Consider the following 21389-nt stretch of genomic DNA (forward strand, 5'->3'; position numbering starts at 1 on the left):
AGTAACTAAATAGAAAAATTAAGGGGCTAAATGAAGAAATAAACTAGCAAAAAAGAAGGAAGAATATTTTTCCATATAAGTTGCTCATAGGAGACCCCACGCAAAACTCACCCTAGCAACTAGTCAAATAGTGTTAATTTTCAACTACGGTAGCTGAAGAAATATCTTTTTTTCAACCTTGCATGTTTTGAAAAAAACTACGTTACTTATTTTCAATTCCAACTTTTTTTTATTATTATGTACAATATATGTTTTGAAGTTTAATAATAGTTTTTTTTAAAAAATATTTTTTATTAAAAAATATATCAAAATAATATATTTTTTATTTTTAAAAAAATTATTTTTAATATTATCACATTAAAATAATTTTAAAATATAAATAAAAAAATTTAAATTTTATCCACCCTCCTCCATTTACAAGGCAATACCAAACAGAGACTTTGAGTTTTGTACTCGTCCTACGTCCTCATACGGTAGAGAGCAGCACGACTTCTCATACAATAAATAATTGATTCTTTGCTACCATCATCCCGAGACAAACCCATTCGACGACGCGCTTTAAGATCCGGTGAAAACACGGCCCAAATCTCTCGTCTTATCAAGTTATCTTTCCTCTCCCGCTTAGAAGCCGGCTCGACAACTACACCACTACAAGCGACAGCAACACATTTATATTATTATTCCTCTCCCATTAATGCTAAGTAAATTCCCTTTTACAAAAGTCGAGTCCAATCCAAACAGAAATAAAGTATCCTTCTCTTTGCCTATTAGAACAAAACACATTACATCACGCAAAACTCTTATCTTTGTGTCCATCGAGTGGTGAAATGGCGACGAAGGAGGAGGAGAACACGGTGTTTGATGTGAAGGCAGCGAATGTGTTAACCCAGGAGCTGAGAGACGTTTTTGCTTCTGGTAAAACAAGGAGTTACGAGTGGAGAATATCTCAGTTGAAGAGTATTGTTAAGATGTGCGATGAACACGAGGAAGACATTGTTGATGCTCTCCGTCTAGATCTCTCCAAGCCTCAACTTGAATCCATCGTTTATGAGGTCTGAGAAATCCCAGGCATAACCTTTTTTTTTAGAAAAATCTTAGTTTTTTTTTTTTTTGTTTTGTTATATATGATATTCTCAAACGTGATATGATGTGATTTTTTATTTATTTTTATGCGTGAGCAACTGTTTTATAAATGGAACGATTTTAATGCGGAATCGGTGACTATCTATCCGTCTAATCTATTATTGAATTTCAGTTAGAGTTGAGGGAGGAACCAGTAATTGATGACTCTTTATTTTTAGCTGTACTACAGGACACTGAAATCACAACCGCCGCGTTTTTGTTTCTTGATCTTTGGTTTGACTAGCAGTCTGTTATGATGTGGGTTCCCCACTACTCTCTAGCTTTTAATTTAATGGATATTCTTAGGTCTGGTTTAATCCCGTATCTTTCATGTCTTACTTTCGATTGCCATTACTGTTCGTCTGTCTCATGAAGAGTTGGGCAGGAGTGGTCCTCTATTGACGAGAGAAGCATTAATGACACGCCACTTTTTTTCTCTGTTTTATTTTTTTAAAATGTTCCTGTCACAAGGTTTGGCCTCTGTCTCGAATATGATACGCAGGTGATGTGTGGCATTCAAGGGAACCTGCAGGACTCGGGCATTTATAGATAGATAGATAGAATGTTTATTGCACTGCTATTCTTCAGGAATATGACTGATACCTAGGATGCCAGATATTCATGATGGAAGGAAATTATGTCAATAAAGAAACAAAGAAATTTGTTTGGATAAATATGATGTTGATTTCTAAATCAAAGATAGCCTGCTACAGATATGAAACCTGAGTCAATTGCCTAACCTGATGTTTATTGTATTTGACTCTAATTGTGGAGTTGGTGCTTTAGATTGTTTAGCATGCGCAAACCTTGTTTAGTTCAGTTCTGTTTGGCCGGGTACAGTGGCAATGAGATTGTAAGTGGAATCTGGGATGGGATTTTAGTACAACTAGATTGAATGTGCCAATGAAGAAACAAGTAACTGGGCAGTATTTCCTAGAAAACCATTTTCCTGGTAAGACTTTTGCCGAAAGAAATCCAAAATCATATCACCATGACTCCAAAGCACCACCAACTGTATTTACTATGGATTTAACTGTTTTATCAGGGAATAGTTACAATTTCTTATTAATCTGCTACAGCTTAATTGCTAATTACGGACGTCATCTTTTAATCTTGTAAGATGAACTTTATTGATAGGATGTGAGGTGTGCATGTGCAAGCACTTGCATCTTTGTGCATCTGAAAGAGAATAACGGAAGCTGCTGCTTTTTATATAAATTCGAAAAATCTAGCTCCCTAAATATTCTCATGAAATAACTTATATTATACGAGTTCTATGTGAAATTTCATGTCAGTTTCTCAAAAGTTGACTGATGGTTTGTTATGCAGTTAACTATGGTAAAAAACTCGTGTGCATTGGCTATTAAGGAACTGAAACGTTGGATGATGCCAGAAAAGGTAGCTGCTTTGAATATTGCTCCACTATTTGTAGTTTGTTTACAGTTTTGATCTTTTTGGTAATTGAGTTGAGTGTAATCAATATATCTTTTCATTGCAGGCAAAAACTACTTTGACAACTTTTCCTTCATCGGCTGAAATACTGTCAGAACCACTGGGTGCTGTGTTGATTATTTCAGCATGGAATTACCCTTTCTGTATGTTCATAGAAAAGCCCTATATTTCTTTGCATTTATTGTTGATACTATAATAATCAATTCTTATTTCTCTCTTTCTAGTGTTGTCTATGGATCCACTCATTGGAGCTATTGCAGCCGGTAATGCTATGGTTTTAAAACCATCAGAACTTGCACCAGCTTCATCCGCACTGCTTGCAAAGCTACTTCCAGAGTATTTGGATTGCTCTTTGATAAAGGTTGTTGAGGGGGCTGTTTCTGAAACTTCTGCACTACTGGAGCAAAAGTGGGACAAAATATTTTATACAGGTTCTTCTTCATTCCTCGGTTTGTATGTGCATGTGATGTCTAATTGTTAAATTGTTCTATAGATAGAAGTATATGGCGGTAAATCAACACTAAAGAAACTGTGTACTTATTTTCTTACAATTCTCTGAAGTGATATAAGAACATCTTGCTAGATGTTGAACAAGTTGCGGAATTCTTTTTCCAGAGGTATTTTGAAAGGTTTCAACTCAGCTGCTTAGTAAAAGTCTTAGAGGTCCTCTCTGCATTTCTGTGATTGACATGTTTGGAAAAGTGTAATTTTATTAAACTGACAAAAAAAGGGAGCAACCATAAGCATATTGAGCATACACAGTAATATGCCATGATGAAGGGAGAAGGCAAGGCAGAATAGAGCAGGAAAATACATTCCGCTTTATACTAATCTCAAGAAAATCATGTGTGAGAGAGGTGATCCTTCTTTTTTTTGTCTGTTTGACATGGCTGTCATAGAACATTCTATAATTTTTGGTGTTCCTAAATGTCTCATGTCAATCATCATCATACCACTTAAATTGCTTGTTGTAATTTGTGAGATTTTCCTGGCAAGTTTGGTAGCATGTTCTTATTATCATCTGAGGGGCTGTAGCTTCTGTATTCCTCTAAAAGAAGTAATTTTGGCTCTCGGATTGCTGTACTTAAACCTTGTAAACTGAAATTTGGTTGAAGGGCATTGTAGAATCCAGATTTTCTATACATTAGTTCCTTTACATGAGGCAGTTTGTTGGAATTTGGGAGTATGTGAGACTTAGTGGTCAGTACTTTTCTGAAGAATGAAAGCTTCTCGTGGTTGTGGAGTTAAATAGAATATGAAGAGGTTAGAATGTTTTATGCTGGGCTTGCTATTATAATGGTAGATCAAGTAATGCATCTTTTGCCTAGGGATGGCATGTTTCTCTTTAGATTCGAGAGTGATAAAATGCATTGCTTTGGGATGTTGCTGACGTGGAGTGATGCTACTATTTTCTCAGGACAATGCTCCTCAGAGTATTCAGCTATCCCAGTTTGTTGAATATGATATTCAAAACGTGCTCTTTTGAAGTACTACTATATTTAGTGTTTGTCTCATTTAAAGGGCATGGTTTTATGCCTCAAATAATTAGTCTAAAAAGAGGAAAAAATAAGAAACAATTCAACTATTGCCCAGTTGACAGAACTTTCAGTTATTCTTTTGGAGAAACCCTGCAAGTAAAAGAGGAAACTAAACTGATGCTTTAAGCACAAATTAAATGGTGTTTTATTCAACACAAACTTGAACCCAAAAACATGTCATCCTTGATTTTACAGGCAATGGAAGAGTAGGACGAATTGTGATGGCTGCTGCAGCAAAACACCTGACACCGGTTGTTTTGGAGCTTGGAGGAAAATCTCCAGTTGTTGTCGATTCAGGTATCGATATACAGGTAAAAAGCTCCTTGCATCTCTTTACATGTGTGTGTTATGGGTGCCATTTTCTCCATGTTCATTGCTACATACCGTTGGTTAAGGCACCATAAGTTTCTTCTTACTGTCATTTTCTGACACATCTACCTGCTTGTCCAAGATTGCAACTAGGCGGATAATTGTAGGCAAGTGGGGGTGTAATAATGGACAAGCATGCATCTCTCCGGATTACATTATAACGACGAAAGATTGTGCTGAGAAGCTGGTAATGCTGATTTCAAGCATTCATTTCTTTTTCCTTGTTGGAACATTTTGTTTTTCAGCCACTCATTAATTCCTTCTGTGGTACAGGTGGACTCTCTGAAAAAAGAACTAGAGGCATTTTATGGAAAGAACCCATTGGAATCAAAAGACTTATCTCGAATTGTGAATTCCAACCATTTTGCTCGTTTGACAAAGCTACTGGATGAGGATAAGGTTTCTGGGAAGATTGTTTATGGAGGTGAAAGAGATGAAGCCAACCTGTGAGTATCTGCTTGCCATTTTCTTGGTTCGTTAATTTAGTTTAACTTGGTGCTATTTGCTTTGCATTGACAAATCTTTTCTTCAATGGCAGGAGAATTGCTCCCACCATATTATTGGGCGTCCCACAAAACTCTCTAATAATGAAAGAAGAGATATTTGGTCCATTGCTTCCCATTCTCACTGTAAGCATCAAGAGATCCTCGGCTCATAGCTGTATTAATGTACGGACAGTGTATGAAGTAGGACATAAAACTGAATCTAGACTGCTTCTACAACATTAAAGGAGGAGCTTCTCTTTACAATGGGTAGAAGTGATAGCTCTGATATTATATATGCGGAGTAATTACTATTACAAATAGCAAAAAACATCATGGTTTTCTATATATGCTCTCTCTCTGTGCTTGTTGATCAAAATGAGTTGGTAGGAGGTTGTCTTCCACTTTAGTGGAGTAATTTTCTGCTGGAACAATGCCTTTGTAAATGATAAAAAGGAAAGATTAATCGTTACTGTTTTCTGGATAACAGTAATATTTTTTTAAGAGTAGAAAGTTCAATAGGTTGTCACATAATTCTTGTAATAAAATGTGGGATGCCAATTATGATTTCTTTTGTTTTTTTGTTCAAACAGGTCAGCAAAATCGAGGATAGCTTTGATATAATAAAATCAGGAACAAAGCCACTTGCAGCTTATTTATTTACCAATAACAAGAAGCTGAAGGAGCAGTTTTTGATGTCTGTTTCTGCAGGGGGTGTGGTCATTAATGACACTACTTTGCATGTAATTATTCTTCTCTGAACTTCCAGAACCTTGTGCATATCCTTGCATATATGCATACTACACGAGCAGTCTCAGTCTGTATGGTTATCACCCAGGTACACTTTATAGTTGGGGGTGATGGTGGCCGGAGATGAATGAGTGCCTCTGGCGCTCACAGTACTCGTGAATGATTCCGGCACTCTCTCCTTTTCACATGAAGTGGGAATTACCATGATAACAAACCATGGACCACAATTATGTGCGAGGGAGGGACTAAGACTCCTGGATTCCAAGGCTGTCGTTTGTTCCATCTTTACATATACTTGCTCTTGAAATTTGTGGACGTAATTTCATTAACTGAATAACCATCTAGTATCTGCACCTAATATGTTCTTGATGGTGCAGCTTGCAGTTCATAGTGTACCATTTGGGGGCGTGGGCGAGAGCGGAATGGGTTCATACCATGGCAAATTTTCCTTCGATGCTTTTAGCCACAAGAAGGCAGTCGTGTATCGAAGTTTTGTAGGTGATGCATCTTTGAGATATCCACCGTACACACTGGGAAAGCTAAGATTGATGAAGGCTCTAATCACTGGTAATTTTTGGACAATACTTCGCACCCTGCTTGGAATGTCTTAAGTCTAGGTATATAATGTGATGTGTTCAGTGTGAGCTCAATCACTATGTTATTTTTGTACTTAATTTAAGTTGGAACGTTGATTCATTACAAGAACGAAAGTGGAGTGCATTGTCAGTTAAACCCTCTAATGAATAAAATTTGTTTTGTAAGTGTGTTATAATGCATTTCAAAAGTATTTTTTTTTTTAAAATAAATCGAACAATTTATTGTAGCCGTCGGCCATGTAGCCAAATGGCGCCTGGTAGCATTGCATGTCTGAGAGTTTGCGAGTTAGGACCTTGTCCCAGCAGCTGATGCTGTAAGGGATAAACTACCACGAATCTTCTACTAGTGACAACCAAATATTGGTCAGATTCTAGACAAGAGGAATACCATAGAGATTCTAGGTGTGTCGTCCGATGATCAGCTGGGTGTGGATCGGCTCCAAGGGAAAACTGAATGATTCAAGAGGAATCCTCTAAAAAACTAAGAATATCTGACCGTTGTTCATCTGTCAGTTGTGTCGGGAATTCAACGAGGAAGACAACTCTCAAGTTTCCTCTCCGCCCCTGCTCTTTTGTGCTTGGCATGCCTTGACCTTCTATGATCCTTTCATAGCCATGGTGAATGATATCGTCGATCATCAAACTTGTTTCCTCGCCGCCCAACAAAGGGACTGAGATCCGGCAACCAGTTAGAGCCTTCACTAGTGGAACTTCTACTCCTATCTCCAAACCTTCTCCTTCCCTCCGAAACAGAGAGTGTCGTTTCTCGGCAATCACGAGGATTATATCAGCTGTGCAAGTGCCAGGCCTCTCTTTTCCCGTTCCTTCAAATGTGATCTTCGTTCCCTTTCTCCATCCTGGCTTCACTCTAACTGTCAATGTTTCCTCTTCTTGAATTACTTGCCTGCCAGAAACAATGGAAGACATCATCAATATAACTAGCTAGTGATGTTTTTCTCCGTTCTAGTTTCATCCTTCTTCGATCGACTTTCAAATGCCCTGCGGAGTCTCCTGGCAAATATGTGCACGCCTTCCGAAAAAGGGTCGTTGTTTCCCCGGCTTAAAACTATTCTTTGCGACTCGGATTTTTTTACAAAGAACGTGGTTTTATGGAATTTTTAACATTTAGCAACCAAGACATGAAGAATTGCAATTTCGAAGCCTGATCTAATTGTAAATCATGTTATCAAGGAGAAGAACAATCAAAATTCATATGAAAAAACGGAAGCAATAAACGATGAACTCTGGACCTGGGAACAGACCCTGTATTTGTAATTATGACATCTCTTGTTATCTCGATCTTTTTCATGCACCCATAACATAACTCCTCAAGCGTGCACTCGAGAAGCCTTTCAATAGCCGGAGGTTTCATCTTTCCCGTTGAGTTTGAAAACATGATGGTGCTGGCGTTCTTCCGGCTTGCATTTCTTGAGAGAGATGCAGACAAGCCATGACGTGAATCGGTTCTTTTCTGACTCGTATTTCTCTTTCGGAAAGATAATTTTCGAGAAGGGCTCTTCAGGCTTCCACTTCTTGACAGAGGAGAAGATATATTAGGAAAGCAGCGATCCGTGCTTTTATGTCTGAAGAATCCTCTTGGACTCGAAGGATTGTATCTAAAACTGTGGATTCCATTCATCGTCTTTCCCTCTTCTGTATCGTAACCAAGTTCCTGGAAATTCCACCTACGTGAGGATATGCAATATTCGTGATGGATGTGAGTTTCGTTAATTTTTAAAGATAAACGTCTTGATGGGATTTCAGGATTTCGAATCTCTATGCCAGTTTGTTCGAGAGATGATCAAAACAAAAACTTCTGGAAAATATAATTCCTGCAAACTTTACATTTATTAATTTATGCATGGAAGTACCTATACCTCGGGAGCTTGGCTGATGGCTTCAAATTTCACTTGTAATTCATCTGATCTGCCTGAAGACGGTGGAGATAATTTTCTATCACCGCGACACCATCCGGCGAATATGCATAGATAGGCTTTGCAAAATTCTTTAAAGCTGGAAGGTTGCTCTTTCTTCACAGAAACGGGGGCACCTGTTGGTAAGCCTAGAATGTCAGGACGAACCATGAGAAAAAGAAAGGGAGAGGGAGAGGGAAAGGGAATAATCACGGGAATCAAGAGTTTGTTGAGGCCTTTAATTAGCAGAATCCGTTAAAAGAGATGGAGGCTACCTTATCTTAATCATGCTTAATTGCTTATTAAACCTGTTCTAGTCTGGCAATTAACTTGAAATTTAGTTAATTTAAGTATTTAACTAAACTTATATAAGATCCAATTAAATCAATTCCAAATTTTTTTTTTTTAAACTTTTATCCAAAATAATATCATGTTTATTTTTTTTATGTGTCATTTCATTTTTTAAAAAAAAATTAAATCAGCATGATCGATCTAACTTGAATTTTAAAGTACTTCAAATTCCAAATGGATTTGATAACTATGACCTTGGTTAGCTAGTACTAGCATATTGTTAGTGAGTTGTCTACAAATTTTTAAAAATTATTTATTTTATTTAATTAGATGATAAAAATAAATAAATAAAATTATGAAAGAATATTTTTTTTGTCAAATTTGTCTTTTCTTATTTATGTAACTTCTTTGTTATTTTGACACAAAAATATTTTATTTATTAGTAGAATAGTTCATTAAAAAAAAAAGTAAAATCAATAAAAAAAAGTATTTGTGAAAACTATAATAATTTGAATTAAAATGGAAAATATATGTATATAATGCATATTAGAATACCACATAATTATTCATAAAACAATCAATAATATTATCATAAAAAAAAGACTTAATCTTCTTTAAAAACAATAGCATAATTGAACAATCACTTAAATATTATTTTATTTTATTTTTTTAAATTTTTTTTGTCAAAAATAATAAATAAATATACAAGAAAGAAAAAAGCTTTGACCCATGCGGACTTAGAAGGCTTGGCCCACTCCCTTGTTTTTTTTAAATGGATGAATGAAATGTTGTTTTTTTTTTTTTTATAAATCATCTATATTGTTTTTTAATTGACTTTCAACCATCAAACTCCATATTTGTATTTTTTAAACATAAAAACCCTAGTTTTTAACTTATTTTCATTTGAAAACACCTCAAAAATATTCTAGAAACCTCAATAAATCAATTTCTAACCTCAAAATAGCTTACAGTCACTCTAAGAAAAATCAACCAAATAATATAAAACTTTGTATAAGTTTCGATATATTTTTTATCATAAACAAAAAGACTTAATCTTTTTAAAAACAATAGCATAATTGAACAATCACTTAAATATTATTTTATTTTATTTTTAAAATTTTTTTTGTCAAAAATAATAAATAAATATACAAGAAAGAAAAAAGCTTTGACCCATGCGGACTTAGAAGGCTTGGCCCACTCACTTGTTTTTTTAAATGGATGAATGAAATGTTGTTTTTCCCTTTTTCTTATAAATCATCTATGTTGTTTTTTAATTGACTTTCAACCATCAAACTCTATATTTGCATTTTTAAACATAAAAACCCTAGTTTTTAACTTATTTTCATTTGAAAACACCTCAAAAATATTTTAGAAACCTCAATAAATCAATTTCTCTTTGATACTAAGATAGCTTTTTCTATTGTCGGAATGTGATTGGTCAAAAACTTTCTCTTTCCTCTCTCTTTTTTATAGTAAATTTCTCTCTTCATTCAAAAACTTTGCACAGTGACAAATGTACAGTGAAAATCTCACGCTTTGGGTCTGGCAATCATGTCAAACCCAAGGTAGTGGATTGCTAGACCCAAAACGTTTGAGTCTAACAGTCATGGGAAACTTAGGGGTCATGGGTTTGGCAGTCATGCTAAAAATAGATGACGCGTTACTTGCCAGGGCAGATGACATATCGCTTGTTTTGCCCAAATATGGTTCCTGAAAAACTTGGGCCTGTGCTCTTTTGAATTAAAAACCTATTTTGCAACTTTTTTTTAACCCAAAACACCCTGCAAAACCATGAAAAACTCATTCATGGCCTTAAAAAATCGCTTTAAAAACTGAACTCAACCTTAAATTAAAAATCAACTTGAGTTCAGATTTATTTTTTATGAAATTTTAAGGTATAAAAAAACCTAATGTGAACTCCTCGCATCAAATGGAACAATTTAACACAAAAATCTTTCATTTTGGTGGCTTAAATTGGGGCCAATAACAAGTTTTTTTATCTACTGCTAGAATCTGGCGATCCCTCTCTCCCTCTCCTCTCTTAACTAGGGACCAAAAAATAAACCTTTATACCAAAATTGAATTGGAACAATTTTTAGGGATTGCAATTGTAGGACCAAAATGAATGTTTTCAAAACTTATGGTATGTTACCTATATTTGTCGTGTTTTTTTTATTTCGATCCCTTCTTTTCCAATCCCACCATTTCATAAGAATTTGAAATCAATTGCTCTTTAAATAGGACTTGATTGCCTAAAAATAAAGTTTGAGGACCAAATTGAAAAAAAATAAATATATGCACAATGATAATTATAGAGTGAAAATCCCATTCCTCTTAGTATATAAGTAATTAAGAATGAATGTATAGGTTTGAAATTAAATTGAAATTTCCCAAAAAAATAAAAAAATTTATTTTTACCTATATTTTTATTTTTATTTACAATTTGCTCCTCATTTAAAAGTCTTTTTTTATTATTATTATTTTATAAAAGTTTCATCTAAGCCTCCATATCCTTCAAGATTGTGTTTTTGCCTCACGTGGAATCCTACTTAGCCATTATATTCCTATCTGGACACGTGTCGCATGGAACGTGGCATCTGATGGTGACGTGCGATATTATATGGCCCCATTATTAACTGCATGCGTATTCAGAGTCTTTTCCCAGAATAATGAATGCAATGTCTTCATTTTGATCGGCTTTTAACTCTTCTTTTTTATCATCTACGGACTATACTGTTGCTTTATCTTTCGTGCACCCAAGGAAACGCATACGTTCAAAGATTTGGATTTTGGAGACAAATCTTGTTCACTCAGAACCATCTACTCCTCCTCGCTTTATGACGAAGAAGCTTTTATTTAGGCTTTTATTTTATGAGATATCCATGCCTATCTACTTGTTTTGTATTGATTATATATATCATTTAGTTTTTCTTATATAATGTTTTTAATGTAATAAATCATCTCAATTATAATGATACATTATATTATAATTTTAAAAATTATATAATTAAGCATGTAGATATAATAAATCAAGATTAATTAACAAATATTAAGCCGTATGACCAAAATACTGTAGCAAGTTTATTGTTCATCATCTCAGACCACCGTGGATTGAAATGATCAAATTTTTAAAAAAATTTCATCTGATCCTTGAATTGTTTTTTCACAATTGAGCCTAAATTTACACCCAATTACATTTTTTTTTTTAAAAAAAAGGGTTGGATTGAAAGTAAAATGATCAAAATAAAAAAATTGCAAGTAACACTGACTTTGAATTTCATACAAAAAATTTATTTAGTCTCCTTGTTTTTGGTTTATGGGTTATCGATCTCTTTGGTTTTTATAAATTCAATTTTGATACCATAATTTATTTTCCCCTTGTTTTTCAATTTAATTTCCATGAAAGAAAAGGGGGGAGCAGGCAGAATTGCTGGAATTTAGCTTAGAAAGATGAAGTTATTGTGTATGTTTATTCTGATCATCAAAATTGTTGAAAATGTTGTTAATAGGTTTTATATGGCGATAAAAGTCTTACAGTAGTTGTTTTGATTTTCAATACTGCTTAAAAAAACAGATCTAGGTTGAGGATAAAAAAATTTATTTGATTTGATTTTATTATTTGAGCTGTTTTTTGGGTTTATTAGGCTGTTAAGTGCTTGTTTATTTTTACGTTTCAAAAACGCACTTCAAAAAGTTTGAAATTCTTTTTAATAATACCTATTTTGTTTTTTATTTTTTAAAAATTACTTCTATCCGGCACAGCACGTACCGGATGTACTAGCTACTATACCGTCCACTAAAGGATGTCCGTGAGAGTACAGTTGAGAGTTGAGACACGAGTTTATTCGATGATGGAAAAAAAAAGGAGCGTTGGCGGGTAAGAAATTGGTTCCCGCCACTAAAGCGACAGGCCAGATCCAGAAACTCCTAGACCGGAGCCAAAAGCCCCCTGAATCCCACTGACATGACCTCAACAACCCTCAGTTCACCACCTTCGCTCCTCCTAAGTAAATTAAAAAATTACCCCTCTCACTGCTATTAAAAAAAGAAAAAACCCAAAAATAAAAAAAAATCGAAGCCCCCCCTCTCTCTCAAATAGTAACCTTTGCTTTCCATCTAAAATCATTTCCTCCTCACCCCGAAACCAAAAAAAAAAAATAAATAATAGAAAACCCACTGCTACACACAAATAAAAATAAATCCGAGTCTTCTTGTTTATGTCGTCGTCATCGTCGTCGTCGTCGTCGTTGTAATAACTGAAAAGTGTGTGTTGTCTCTCTCTCTCTTTCCACTCTAGCTTCTCGGCTTCTCCTTTTGTGTTTCAGGTACAGAAAATACTGTTAATTTCACTCTGATTTATTTTTTCCATCTTCTTTAACTGTGACTACTCAATATCGTTCTTGACGTCCTGATTTGTTCCTATTTCCTCTAATTACCAGTCCTCGTAGCAATCCCTTGCTCTTGATCATTTTTCTTGATGCTCAGTTGACGAGGTATTGAGATAATTTCTAGGGTTTTTTTACCCCCCCCTCTCGTACTTACTCTTTACTTTCTTTCAGTAATTGTTTCTTGAAATGTTGTTTTTGTCATGTAAAGACCAATTTTCTTTTAGCTCCATCCGTACCCTGCATTTTGATTGTTCCTCGGGAAAAATATGTTATTTTCCAGAGTCATTTAGAAATAGGAGTAAGGCATTGTTATAACTGATGCCTTCTGTTTGCTAGCAGAAATTGTGTGTTGAATTTCTGCTATATTTCTACTACCATTATTGGATAAATGCGTATACTTGCACATATCTTTGAAAACGGCCTTTTTCGGGGGCGAAATTGTATTTTTTGTTATCTTCGCTAGCACATAATTATGCTGTGTTATGGGCGCATAATTATTTGGATACTTTCGATTGCTTAAATATTTGATGAGATTTTTATTTTTACTCGTGAAATAATTGAGTTTTTTTTTAATCTGTGATAATTATCGTTGCTGATTAGCAGAGTAGGCTAATGATAAAATGACTCCACCAGCTACGCGAGGGAAAAATAAAAGGAATAGACCGGCTGATATTGCTAATATCACTTCTGAGATATTAAGGTACAACCTTTTATTACTTATGGAGATAGTCCGTTATGTGTATTGTTTTGATTTTGATTTTTATTGTTTCTTTGCATAGGAAAATTCATGCTCATGGTAAAGTTACTGATGGAGACGTGAACCAGCTGTACATGATATGGAAGCCAGTTTGTCAAGGCTGCCGTGTGAATACTAAAGATAACCCTAACTGCTTTTGTGGATTGATTCCACCACCCAATGGAAGTCGTAAATCTGGCTTATGGCAGAAAATGTCTGATATTCTTCAAGCACTTGGCTCAGACCCATCCAATGATCTTCGTAGTACTGATGAAACTCCGTCTGGTCTAACTAATCTGGGAGCAACATGCTATGCCAATAGTGTACTTCAGTGTCTGTACATGAATGCCTCGTTTCGAGAAGGTGTTTTCTCTGTTGAGCCAGATGTGTTAAACGAACAGCCTGTGTTATATCAGCTTGTCCGGCTTTTTGCACAGTTGCATGCTAGTAAATTAGCTTTTATTGATCCAGCTCCATTTATAACGACCCTGGAGCTAGATAATGCAGTTCAGCAGGATGGCCATGAGTTCCTGACCTTGCTTCTTTCACTGCTTGAACGTTGTCTGAGCCACTCTAAAGTTTCTAAGGCGAAAACAATTGTTCAAGATCTTTTTCGAGGAAGTGTATCACAAGTAACAACGTAAGACAAAGACCAATTTTGACTGTGTTTTATTTTTATTATTGGATTTTTGTTTGTTTATCTGGTGTTCTGATGATTATCCTTCTATGTTTATGTCAGTTGTATATTTTCTTCTTTTGATTTGCCTTATTGTTTGTGTGGTCATTTTTTAGTTATAGCACTTTTAAGTGTTTGCAATGCTTAATAGTCATTGATATGGATTTTACAGTTTTTTTTTTTTTTTTTTTTTGTTTGTTCTTTATGCAGGTGCTCAAATTGTGGAAGAGATTCTGAAGCATCTTCCAAAACTGAAGACTTCTACGAGCTGCAGATGAATGTCAAAGGCTTGAAAAGCTTAGACGAGAGTTTGGATCAGTACCTTAGTGTGGAACAGCTTCATGGAGAGAATCAATACAATTGTGAATTGTGTAAAAGCAGAGTCGATGCTACTCACCGCATCAGGTTGCGAACTCTACCTGATGTCCTTAATTTTCAGCTTAAGCGTTACGAGTTCCTTCCAAAGGTACTTTGTGATATCTTTTCAAGAGCATTATTTTTCATTGTCTTACCATTATGAAATCTTATAACTGTAAGTGCATTTATCTCTATTCCAATCTCTGAATTTTGGTTGTTCTATACTTTAATTTTCACCTTGGTGGTGTCGTGATCGGGCAGTAGCCTTTTCTTAAATGATGCATTGCAATTGACAAATGAGAACTTTTGCTCTGTTCTTATAGTGAAGATAATTACTTGCATGTGATGGGATTTGAAGTAGCTTTATTGAAATATCATGCATGGGTTTCTTGATGGAAAAAAGGTTAATGCATTGCTCGCGGTGAATTCAGAGAAAAATTACTATTGATGGATTTTGTGACAATGGTGTGAAGTAGGAGTTTGATAATAGGCTCATAAACAGTGACTATTTTAAAACTTCTTGTGATATCCAATTTTTTAGTTGCGTAATGGAACCTGTAGTGCCTTTTTTCATGAATGCAATTGCTTTTTGCATGGTCATAATTTTTAATTTTTATTTTTTAGCTTGAGGCGGGTTCTGTGCTTTATATTTATCTCCCTTGCTTAGGATTGGTTCTTTTCATGCTATATTGTTCTAGATTTTGGGAACCAATCACAAGAAAGAAAAGTAGCTCTTTGGCGTAGGCAATCATGTATTTAAGCATTTTGTGCATTGATTTTTGTCAATAGACTACTACAAGGAAGAAAATCACATCTGCTTTTGGTTTCCCTGGAGAATTGGATATGGGGCGTAGGCTGTCTGAACCTTCTCAGCTGGAATGGATATATGATTTGTCAGCTGTGTTGATTCACAAGGGAACTGCTGTAAATAGTGGCCATTACATTGCTCATATCAAGGATGAGAATACAGGGCAGTGGTGGGAATTTGATGATGAGCATGTCTCAAACCTAGGTCGTCGCCCATTTGGAGAAGGCTTTTCAAGTTCTGCTAAAGGTGTTCATAGTGACAAAGTTTCACCATCTTGTGCAGGAGTAACGCTTGCTGATACCAGCAGAAGTATGGATGCTGTTCAGCCACAATCTTTAGAATCTAACATTCATAGTTGTAAAGAGATTTTTTCATCTACTGATGCATACAGGCTGATGTATAATCTTAGGCGTACTAGAAAGAATGATGGTAAAAGAGATCATATTGCCAACAATAATCAATTAGAAGGTCACAAGGGTTTACACAATGGCTTTCCTCCTGCATCTCAACTCTTTGAGGATATAAATGATATGAATGCATCATATGCTGCTGCTTGTGAAGAGTACAAATCGAAGAAGGAAAAAGAGGTGCGTCATATCACAGAACGGAGAGAAGAGGTGCGATCAGTTCTCTTAGAAGCTCCTGTTCGATTGCATCAAGAACCATTTTATTGGGTTTCTACGGACTGGCTTCGCCAGTGGGCTGACAATGTCACTCCGGGGTGAGTGCGTATTTGTGGTTCTACAATATGCATGCATAATTGTTGCTTCTGGGATAAAGTATTGACAGGGCATTGCCTAAGATTGTTGTGATTCATATTTGCTAATTTGTCATAGGCACCTAAGCCTCCAAAATGTGATCATCTTAATTGTGTATATTTCTGTTTGTTTATTTACTTTTGTATGGTTTGCATATCAATTGTCAATCACTTTGCAACTGTCCTTTTAATGTTTCCTATGATTTACTCCATATTGTCCTGCAGTGTTATAGACAACAAGCCTATCCAATGCTTACATGGAAAGGTTCCAGTGTCTAAAGTTGGGTCCATGAAGCGGTTGTCTGCTAAAGCTTGGGGAATCTTGTTTTCTAAGGTATCTCTCTGTCTAATTATCTTGCGTATAGTAAAACACTTCATGATGCATTCATATCCTTTCCCTAGTTATTTTTGTTATCAACATTTGTGCATGCATACATGTATATTTTGTATTTCCCTTTGTATTTGCGTTTAACTTTTTTTTTAAGTATAAAGGAGAGGCTTCCCAGTACTTCTAGTTCACTAACTTATTTTCTTCTCCTTCTCTCTCTAGCCTCCACACACGCATGCAAGCACAATTTATCTGTGTTCATGTTTGTCTGATTCAAGCTTCATCTAGCTTTTCCTATGTATCCTTTATTACTAGGCTGTGCCATCATTGTTGATGCTCTTCTGTTAAATGCCTGACAACTGCAGTATGATGGAGGGCCAGCACTGACCAATAATGACTGCTGCATGGCTTGCCTTATTGATGGTGCCAAATCTGTGGTCTTTGCTGATAGCTATAGGGATCAAAGAACATTAATGAGAGATCTTGCAAATGATGTAATTGCTGGGAAGTGCTTGGATGGAGCATATTTTGTGTCCAAGACATGGTATGCTTGGAACCTTTATGTTCTTTTTTTCTTTTCTATTTAATTTTTACTGCTTTTGTTAATGATTATTAGGCATGGCTTGCTAAAGGGCTTTTTTTTTTTTTAATTTAAAAATTAACTGATCCTGGCAACAGCATGCTAATTTTAATCATCTTTTTTTTTTTTCTCCTGTACAAGAACAAAACGAACTCGTGCTTTTATTGTCAACAACTACTGCATTTCTTCATCATGTCTTTTGAACTTGACTTGGTCTGCTTGGATTGGTGCGTTTCTGGAAAGTATCCAGTAATTCTGATTTTTTTCATGATTTTAGGCTGCAACAGTGGGTGAGACGAAAAAATATTGATACTCCAAGTGAAGCTGATGCAGGACCAACAGCTTCAATTATGTGCCGACATGGGCAACTAAGACCTGAGCAAGCTGGTGCCAAGCGATTGCTGGTTCCTGAGAAACTTTGGCACTTTTTGTACAAGGATGCGGTTGCTGTAAAGTCTGATGATCCCTTGGGATGCACAACTTTTCCTTCAGATTCTGCACAGTGTTCTGAATGCAGTGATGAACTTTCTGAAGTTGCCTGCTTTGAGGATTCTATAAGGTTATTTACATGTCTTATTAATAGCACGGATCAATCCAATCTCTCTTTTCTTGAATTGTGCCATGCTGCAGGGAGATGAAGCTCAAACAGCGCCAAAATCATGAGAAGTTGGCTACTGGAAAGAGTATTCCCCTGTCTTTGAACTGCACGTATTACTTGATGCCTTCTTCTTGGCTCACAAAATGGAGAAACTACATAAATTCAAATGGAAAGAATATTTCTTCATCAGTGGAACCTGAAGTTCTCGATCCTGTTATTGATGCACTGAAATGTGAATGGGTAACTTGCAACGCCTGGATATTTCCTTGTCGCTTTTCAAACAAAATTTTTCTTTTGTAAGAGCCAATATGGTTGAGGTTACTTTATAGCACGTGGAGTGAACAAAGGGTAGTTATACTCCTGGAATTAGAATCAGTTTGTACATCAGCCTACTCTTTTTCCTAGCCTATATTTCAACTTCAAATGTAAGGAGACTTATTTGTTGTTCAACTCCTGCCCCCCTCCCCCCTCTTCCTTTTCAGCATTCACGACTCCTAGAAAGGCCTCCTGACCTGGTGAACAAACGCGGTGTGCTTATACAGAAGAGTTCTACTGTAAGGATTACAAGTACATAACTCATTATTTGTTTATGTAGGCCAGTAATTGCAAGAAACATGCTCATGTGCCAAACTTAATTGTATTGATTAAAATGGGGCTGGAAATGCACAACTTGCTGTATTTTAAGAAACTGTATTAGGAAGCCACTGTACACTTCATTTCAATCCTGCTTAAAAACCTAGAAAAAGACAAATAAAATAGAAAGATGCTGCTATTTTGAGTGCGCACTAATTTCAGATTTTTTTTCTTTCGATCTCCTTTGCCTTGTTTATGGGTTCTAGACAGATGCTTTTACAATAATTACAGAGAATGACTGGGACAGCTTCTGTGAAGACTGGGGCGGCAACAAGGAGAAAGGCATAATGGCAACAATTGAGTCCAGTGATGTTGCAGAAAATAATTTGGGTGGGTCCCAGGAAGATGTGCTTATATTTAAAGACCATCCAGGTTCTCAAGACGAAGCAAACAATGACCCAGAGATCAGACAGCCTTTGATTAGGACCTCTCCAGAGGTAATAAAAATCCTACCAAATTCATGTTTTGAACTGTGTTAACCACAGTTCTACACAAGCTAGTGAAAGCCCTTCATTTCGTCGTCTCTAATTCTTCGGAGGCTTCTGCATAGTCATACATCTGGTTCCAATTTCAGAGCCATGGCCTCCTTATCAGGAGGGGAAATGGTCACTGGGATTTGGCTTCCATTGTCTCTTGTGCTGATATGGAGTTGATTTTTCTGCTAGATTTGCGAGGATTGCATTGGTGAAAGAAAAAGTCGTGAGTTGGCGAAGAAGCTGAATTACTTCAATGAGGACATAAATGTATCTCTTGTACGTGGTAAGGAAGCTCCAAGATCAATATTAGAAGCTTCTTCAACCACTCCTGAGACAGATCGGCGCGCCTCCAAGCGATCTCGAAAGACTAGTTATGGGACTTCAGTAAATCTAAAAGTTTCTGGTTCCACATCATTATACCAGTTAAAAATGATGATATGGGAATCACTTGGGGTAAGCTACAGTGAGCATATAACTTGATGAACATCTAGAATTTGATCATCAATGCATTTTGGATGCCATGTGCTTATACTGTTGCTCCTGTTTGAATCTCATCCGTACATGCATCAGTCTCTGAGATTTAAGCAGGAAGGATTGAAAATTTTCAAAATTAGATTATTGCTTCCATGGAATTCATAAATGTATGCAGGAAAGTTATATTCTTTCTATAACTGACAAATGATGGGCTGTAACTATTTAACTCGGAAGAGATCTTTTAGAATTGGTCAAGTTTTGAAATATTAAAAGTCAGATGTTGGCTGAAAGAAGTGTATAGGTTCGCATAAAATGACATGGTTGTTATCAAAGAATTCTGGATAACTGTGATACCCAAATTAACTTTGCATGTCTTCACAATTTGTGATACCAGACTTGTATTTCTCATTTGCTATCAGTAGTTTTCTTAGACAAATATGTCCCATCCTTTGGCTCTCCAACATTAATATTTTTATTTCCTTTGCTTAACCTCTTTTAAGTCATGGCTCTAGAAACTTGTGGATATGATGTCTGTGCTTATGTGCCATCAGTTTAACTGAGTAAATATCTGCAGGTGGTTAAGGAGAACCAGATACTTCACAAAGGTTCAATGATAATTGATCAGGAAAGTGCTACGCTTGCAGACTTGAGTATATTTCCTGGTGATAAGTTGTGGGTGCAAGATTCTGAAATCCACGAGCATAGAGATATTGCTGGTAATATGAGTCACTATGCTACTTTACTACTTTAAAATTAATGGTTATTTTATTTGAGTGACAGTCGCCTCTTATTTAAGCAAAACTTTTTTTCCTGATGCAACTTGTATGCTTGAGCAGTAATGCTATTTACCATATAATGATAGAAACGATAATAATAATAATATAGTATGAAGTTCAAAATAGTTTACCAATTATGTGGCCTTTATTAGAAGGTTTTGCGTTTCAAATTACCAATGTGATTTTGATATAACATGATTGGCCAATGTTTTTGATGGAATAATTATCATGTTTAAAATACTTGTTATGTTTCATACTGGCTGGCTTAATTGTATCAGTGCCAGTACCTTGAGATACTCTGAATCAGCTGCTTTTTATTTATGTATTTATTTATTTTTCTTATGGTGTCAATATTCTACAGATGAGATTACTGACCAGAAAGCAAACGCACAGCATCCTGAAAAGGGGTTTCAGGGAACACTTTTGACTACAACGACTTCATCCCAAGTTGCTTAAGACGCATGCTTTGAATAGCTGTCTCCATGACACATCTAAACTCTTTAGATAAATATTCTGGAAGGAAGACCTGCATTTTGGAGGTGAGTCATCATTGACGGACATGTTGTATGCACCCCCACACAATATATTCTTCCTGCAACCCTGGCTTCTGATTGCTGGCCATCTTTATTTTCTTTTCATTGTGTAGGACCAGTGGCTGGCCTTGGTTGGTTTTGGCTCCCAGCATTTTGACTTTGAAAAGACTGGTTCAGTACATAATTTTAGAACTCCCCGGACACTTTGTGATGTTTGTACCCAGAGATGGACTGACCCTGTTTTATACTGTTGGCTGATGTCTGGAAAGGCAATGAACTTGGTGACCGACCTTTTTTTATCATTTCCCTCTTGGGCAGACGAGTGGCTGAACTTGGTGGATTTTGGCAATTGCAGATCCAATGAAACATGTTGTACCTTTTTGTACCTTGAGATGAACGAGACCATACAGCGCTGTTGGTCAACACCTGGAAAGTAAATGGAACCTTTGTTGTTGTAGATTTGCTGTTCGAAATGTCTGAAAGCTTTCTCCGATGAATGCTGGATGTCAATTATGTTATGGATGAACATTCTCAGTCATTGTTCTCTGGTTTAAATAGGAAAACGATAAAACCCTTCACTGTGAAAAGCCTGGTATTCGTGCTCTCATGCCTGCTCATCAAATGTTGGGCATTAGCCCATGCATTTGATGCACTGAGTATACTACATGGCATGTGAATCGATGACAACACAGCCTTTATGCGAGTGCTCCATGAATCATCGAGCTCAAACACCATAAGGTAACATGCAGGAACTCT

General features: G+C 36.0%; 3 protein-coding genes across 8 annotated transcripts; 2 read left to right on the forward strand and 1 right to left on the reverse strand.

Moving 5' to 3' along the window:
- Window positions 1-611: 611 nt before the first annotated feature.
- Window positions 612-6474, forward strand: LOC118029250 (aldehyde dehydrogenase family 3 member H1). The gene is made up of 10 exons (XM_035033085.2): window positions 612-1052; window positions 2452-2520; window positions 2621-2717; window positions 2799-3005; window positions 4308-4423; window positions 4564-4668; window positions 4755-4927; window positions 5020-5110; window positions 5557-5706; window positions 6091-6474. Exons 1-10 carry the CDS (start codon window positions 828-830, stop codon window positions 6322-6324), a joined length of 1467 nt encoding a protein of 488 aa, XP_034888976.1. The 5' UTR covers window positions 612-827; the 3' UTR covers window positions 6325-6474.
- LOC118029251 (uncharacterized) lies at window positions 6468-8463 on the reverse strand. The gene is made up of 3 exons (XM_035033086.1): window positions 8187-8463; window positions 7572-7981; window positions 6468-7213 (listed from the first exon to the last, which is right to left on the reverse strand). Exons 1-3 carry the CDS (start codon window positions 8391-8393, stop codon window positions 6769-6771), a joined length of 1062 nt encoding a protein of 353 aa, XP_034888977.1. The 5' UTR covers window positions 8394-8463; the 3' UTR covers window positions 6468-6768.
- Window positions 8464-12401: 3938 nt separating this feature from the next.
- LOC118029253 (ubiquitin carboxyl-terminal hydrolase 26) lies at window positions 12402-21220 on the forward strand. 6 transcript variants are annotated; one of them, XM_035033090.2, is made up of 16 exons: window positions 12402-12838; window positions 12953-13006; window positions 13505-13601; window positions 13681-14277; window positions 14524-14779; window positions 15460-16199; window positions 16461-16569; window positions 16929-17107; window positions 17421-17702; window positions 17774-17981; window positions 18224-18295; window positions 18581-18811; window positions 19040-19303; window positions 19899-20040; window positions 20462-20639; window positions 20753-21220. In XM_035033090.2, the coding sequence occupies exons 3-15, from the start codon at window positions 13522-13524 to the stop codon at window positions 20554-20556; spliced, it is 3255 nt and encodes a 1084-aa protein (XP_034888981.1). In that variant the 5' UTR covers window positions 12402-12838; window positions 12953-13006; window positions 13505-13521; the 3' UTR covers window positions 20557-20639; window positions 20753-21220. The 6 variants fall into 6 exon arrangements, with proteins under 6 accessions (XP_034888981.1, XP_034888979.1, XP_034888978.1 ...); XM_035033088.2 differs by having other exon boundaries at window positions 12403-12838; window positions 13502-13601; window positions 20747-21220; XM_035033087.2 differs by having other exon boundaries at window positions 12403-12838; window positions 20747-21220.
- Window positions 21221-21389: the final 169 nt, after the last annotated feature.

This window comes from Populus alba, chromosome 5 (assembly GCF_005239225.2).
Source record: "Populus alba chromosome 5, ASM523922v2, whole genome shotgun sequence".
NCBI classification, from domain to species: Eukaryota; Viridiplantae; Streptophyta; class Magnoliopsida; order Malpighiales; family Salicaceae; genus Populus; species Populus alba.

Bases quoted from the DNA above. Each gene is read 5' to 3' on its own strand.
- LOC118029250 (XM_035033085.2), top strand. From the start codon at position 828: ATGGCGACGAAGGAGGAGGAGAACACGGTGTTTGATGTGAAGGCAGCG. The intron at 2,521-2,620 runs GTAGCTGCTTTG...TTTTCATTGCAG, and splicing joins GTTGGATGATGCCAGAAAAG to GCAAAAACTACTTTGACAAC. The intron at 3,006-4,307 runs GTTCTTCTTCAT...TTGATTTTACAG, and splicing joins GGACAAAATATTTTATACAG to GCAATGGAAGAGTAGGACGA.
- LOC118029253 (XM_035033090.2), top strand. From the start codon at position 13,522: ATGACTCCACCAGCTACGCGAGGGAAAAATAAAAGGAATAGACCGGCT. The intron at 16,200-16,460 runs GTGAGTGCGTAT...ATTGTCCTGCAG, and splicing joins GCTGACAATGTCACTCCGGG to TGTTATAGACAACAAGCCTA. The intron at 17,982-18,223 runs GTAACTTGCAAC...CTTCCTTTTCAG, and splicing joins ATGCACTGAAATGTGAATGG to CATTCACGACTCCTAGAAAG.
- LOC118029251 (XM_035033086.1), bottom strand. From the start codon at position 8,393: ATGGTTCGTCCTGACATTCTAGGCTTACCAACAGGTGCCCCCGTTTCT. The intron at 7,982-8,186 runs GTATAGGTACTT...TGGAATTTCCAG, and splicing joins CCATCAGCCAAGCTCCCGAG to GAACTTGGTTACGATACAGA. The intron at 7,214-7,571 runs GTCTGTTCCCAG...TGTTTCTGGCAG, and splicing joins GTCATAATTACAAATACAGG to GCAAGTAATTCAAGAAGAGG.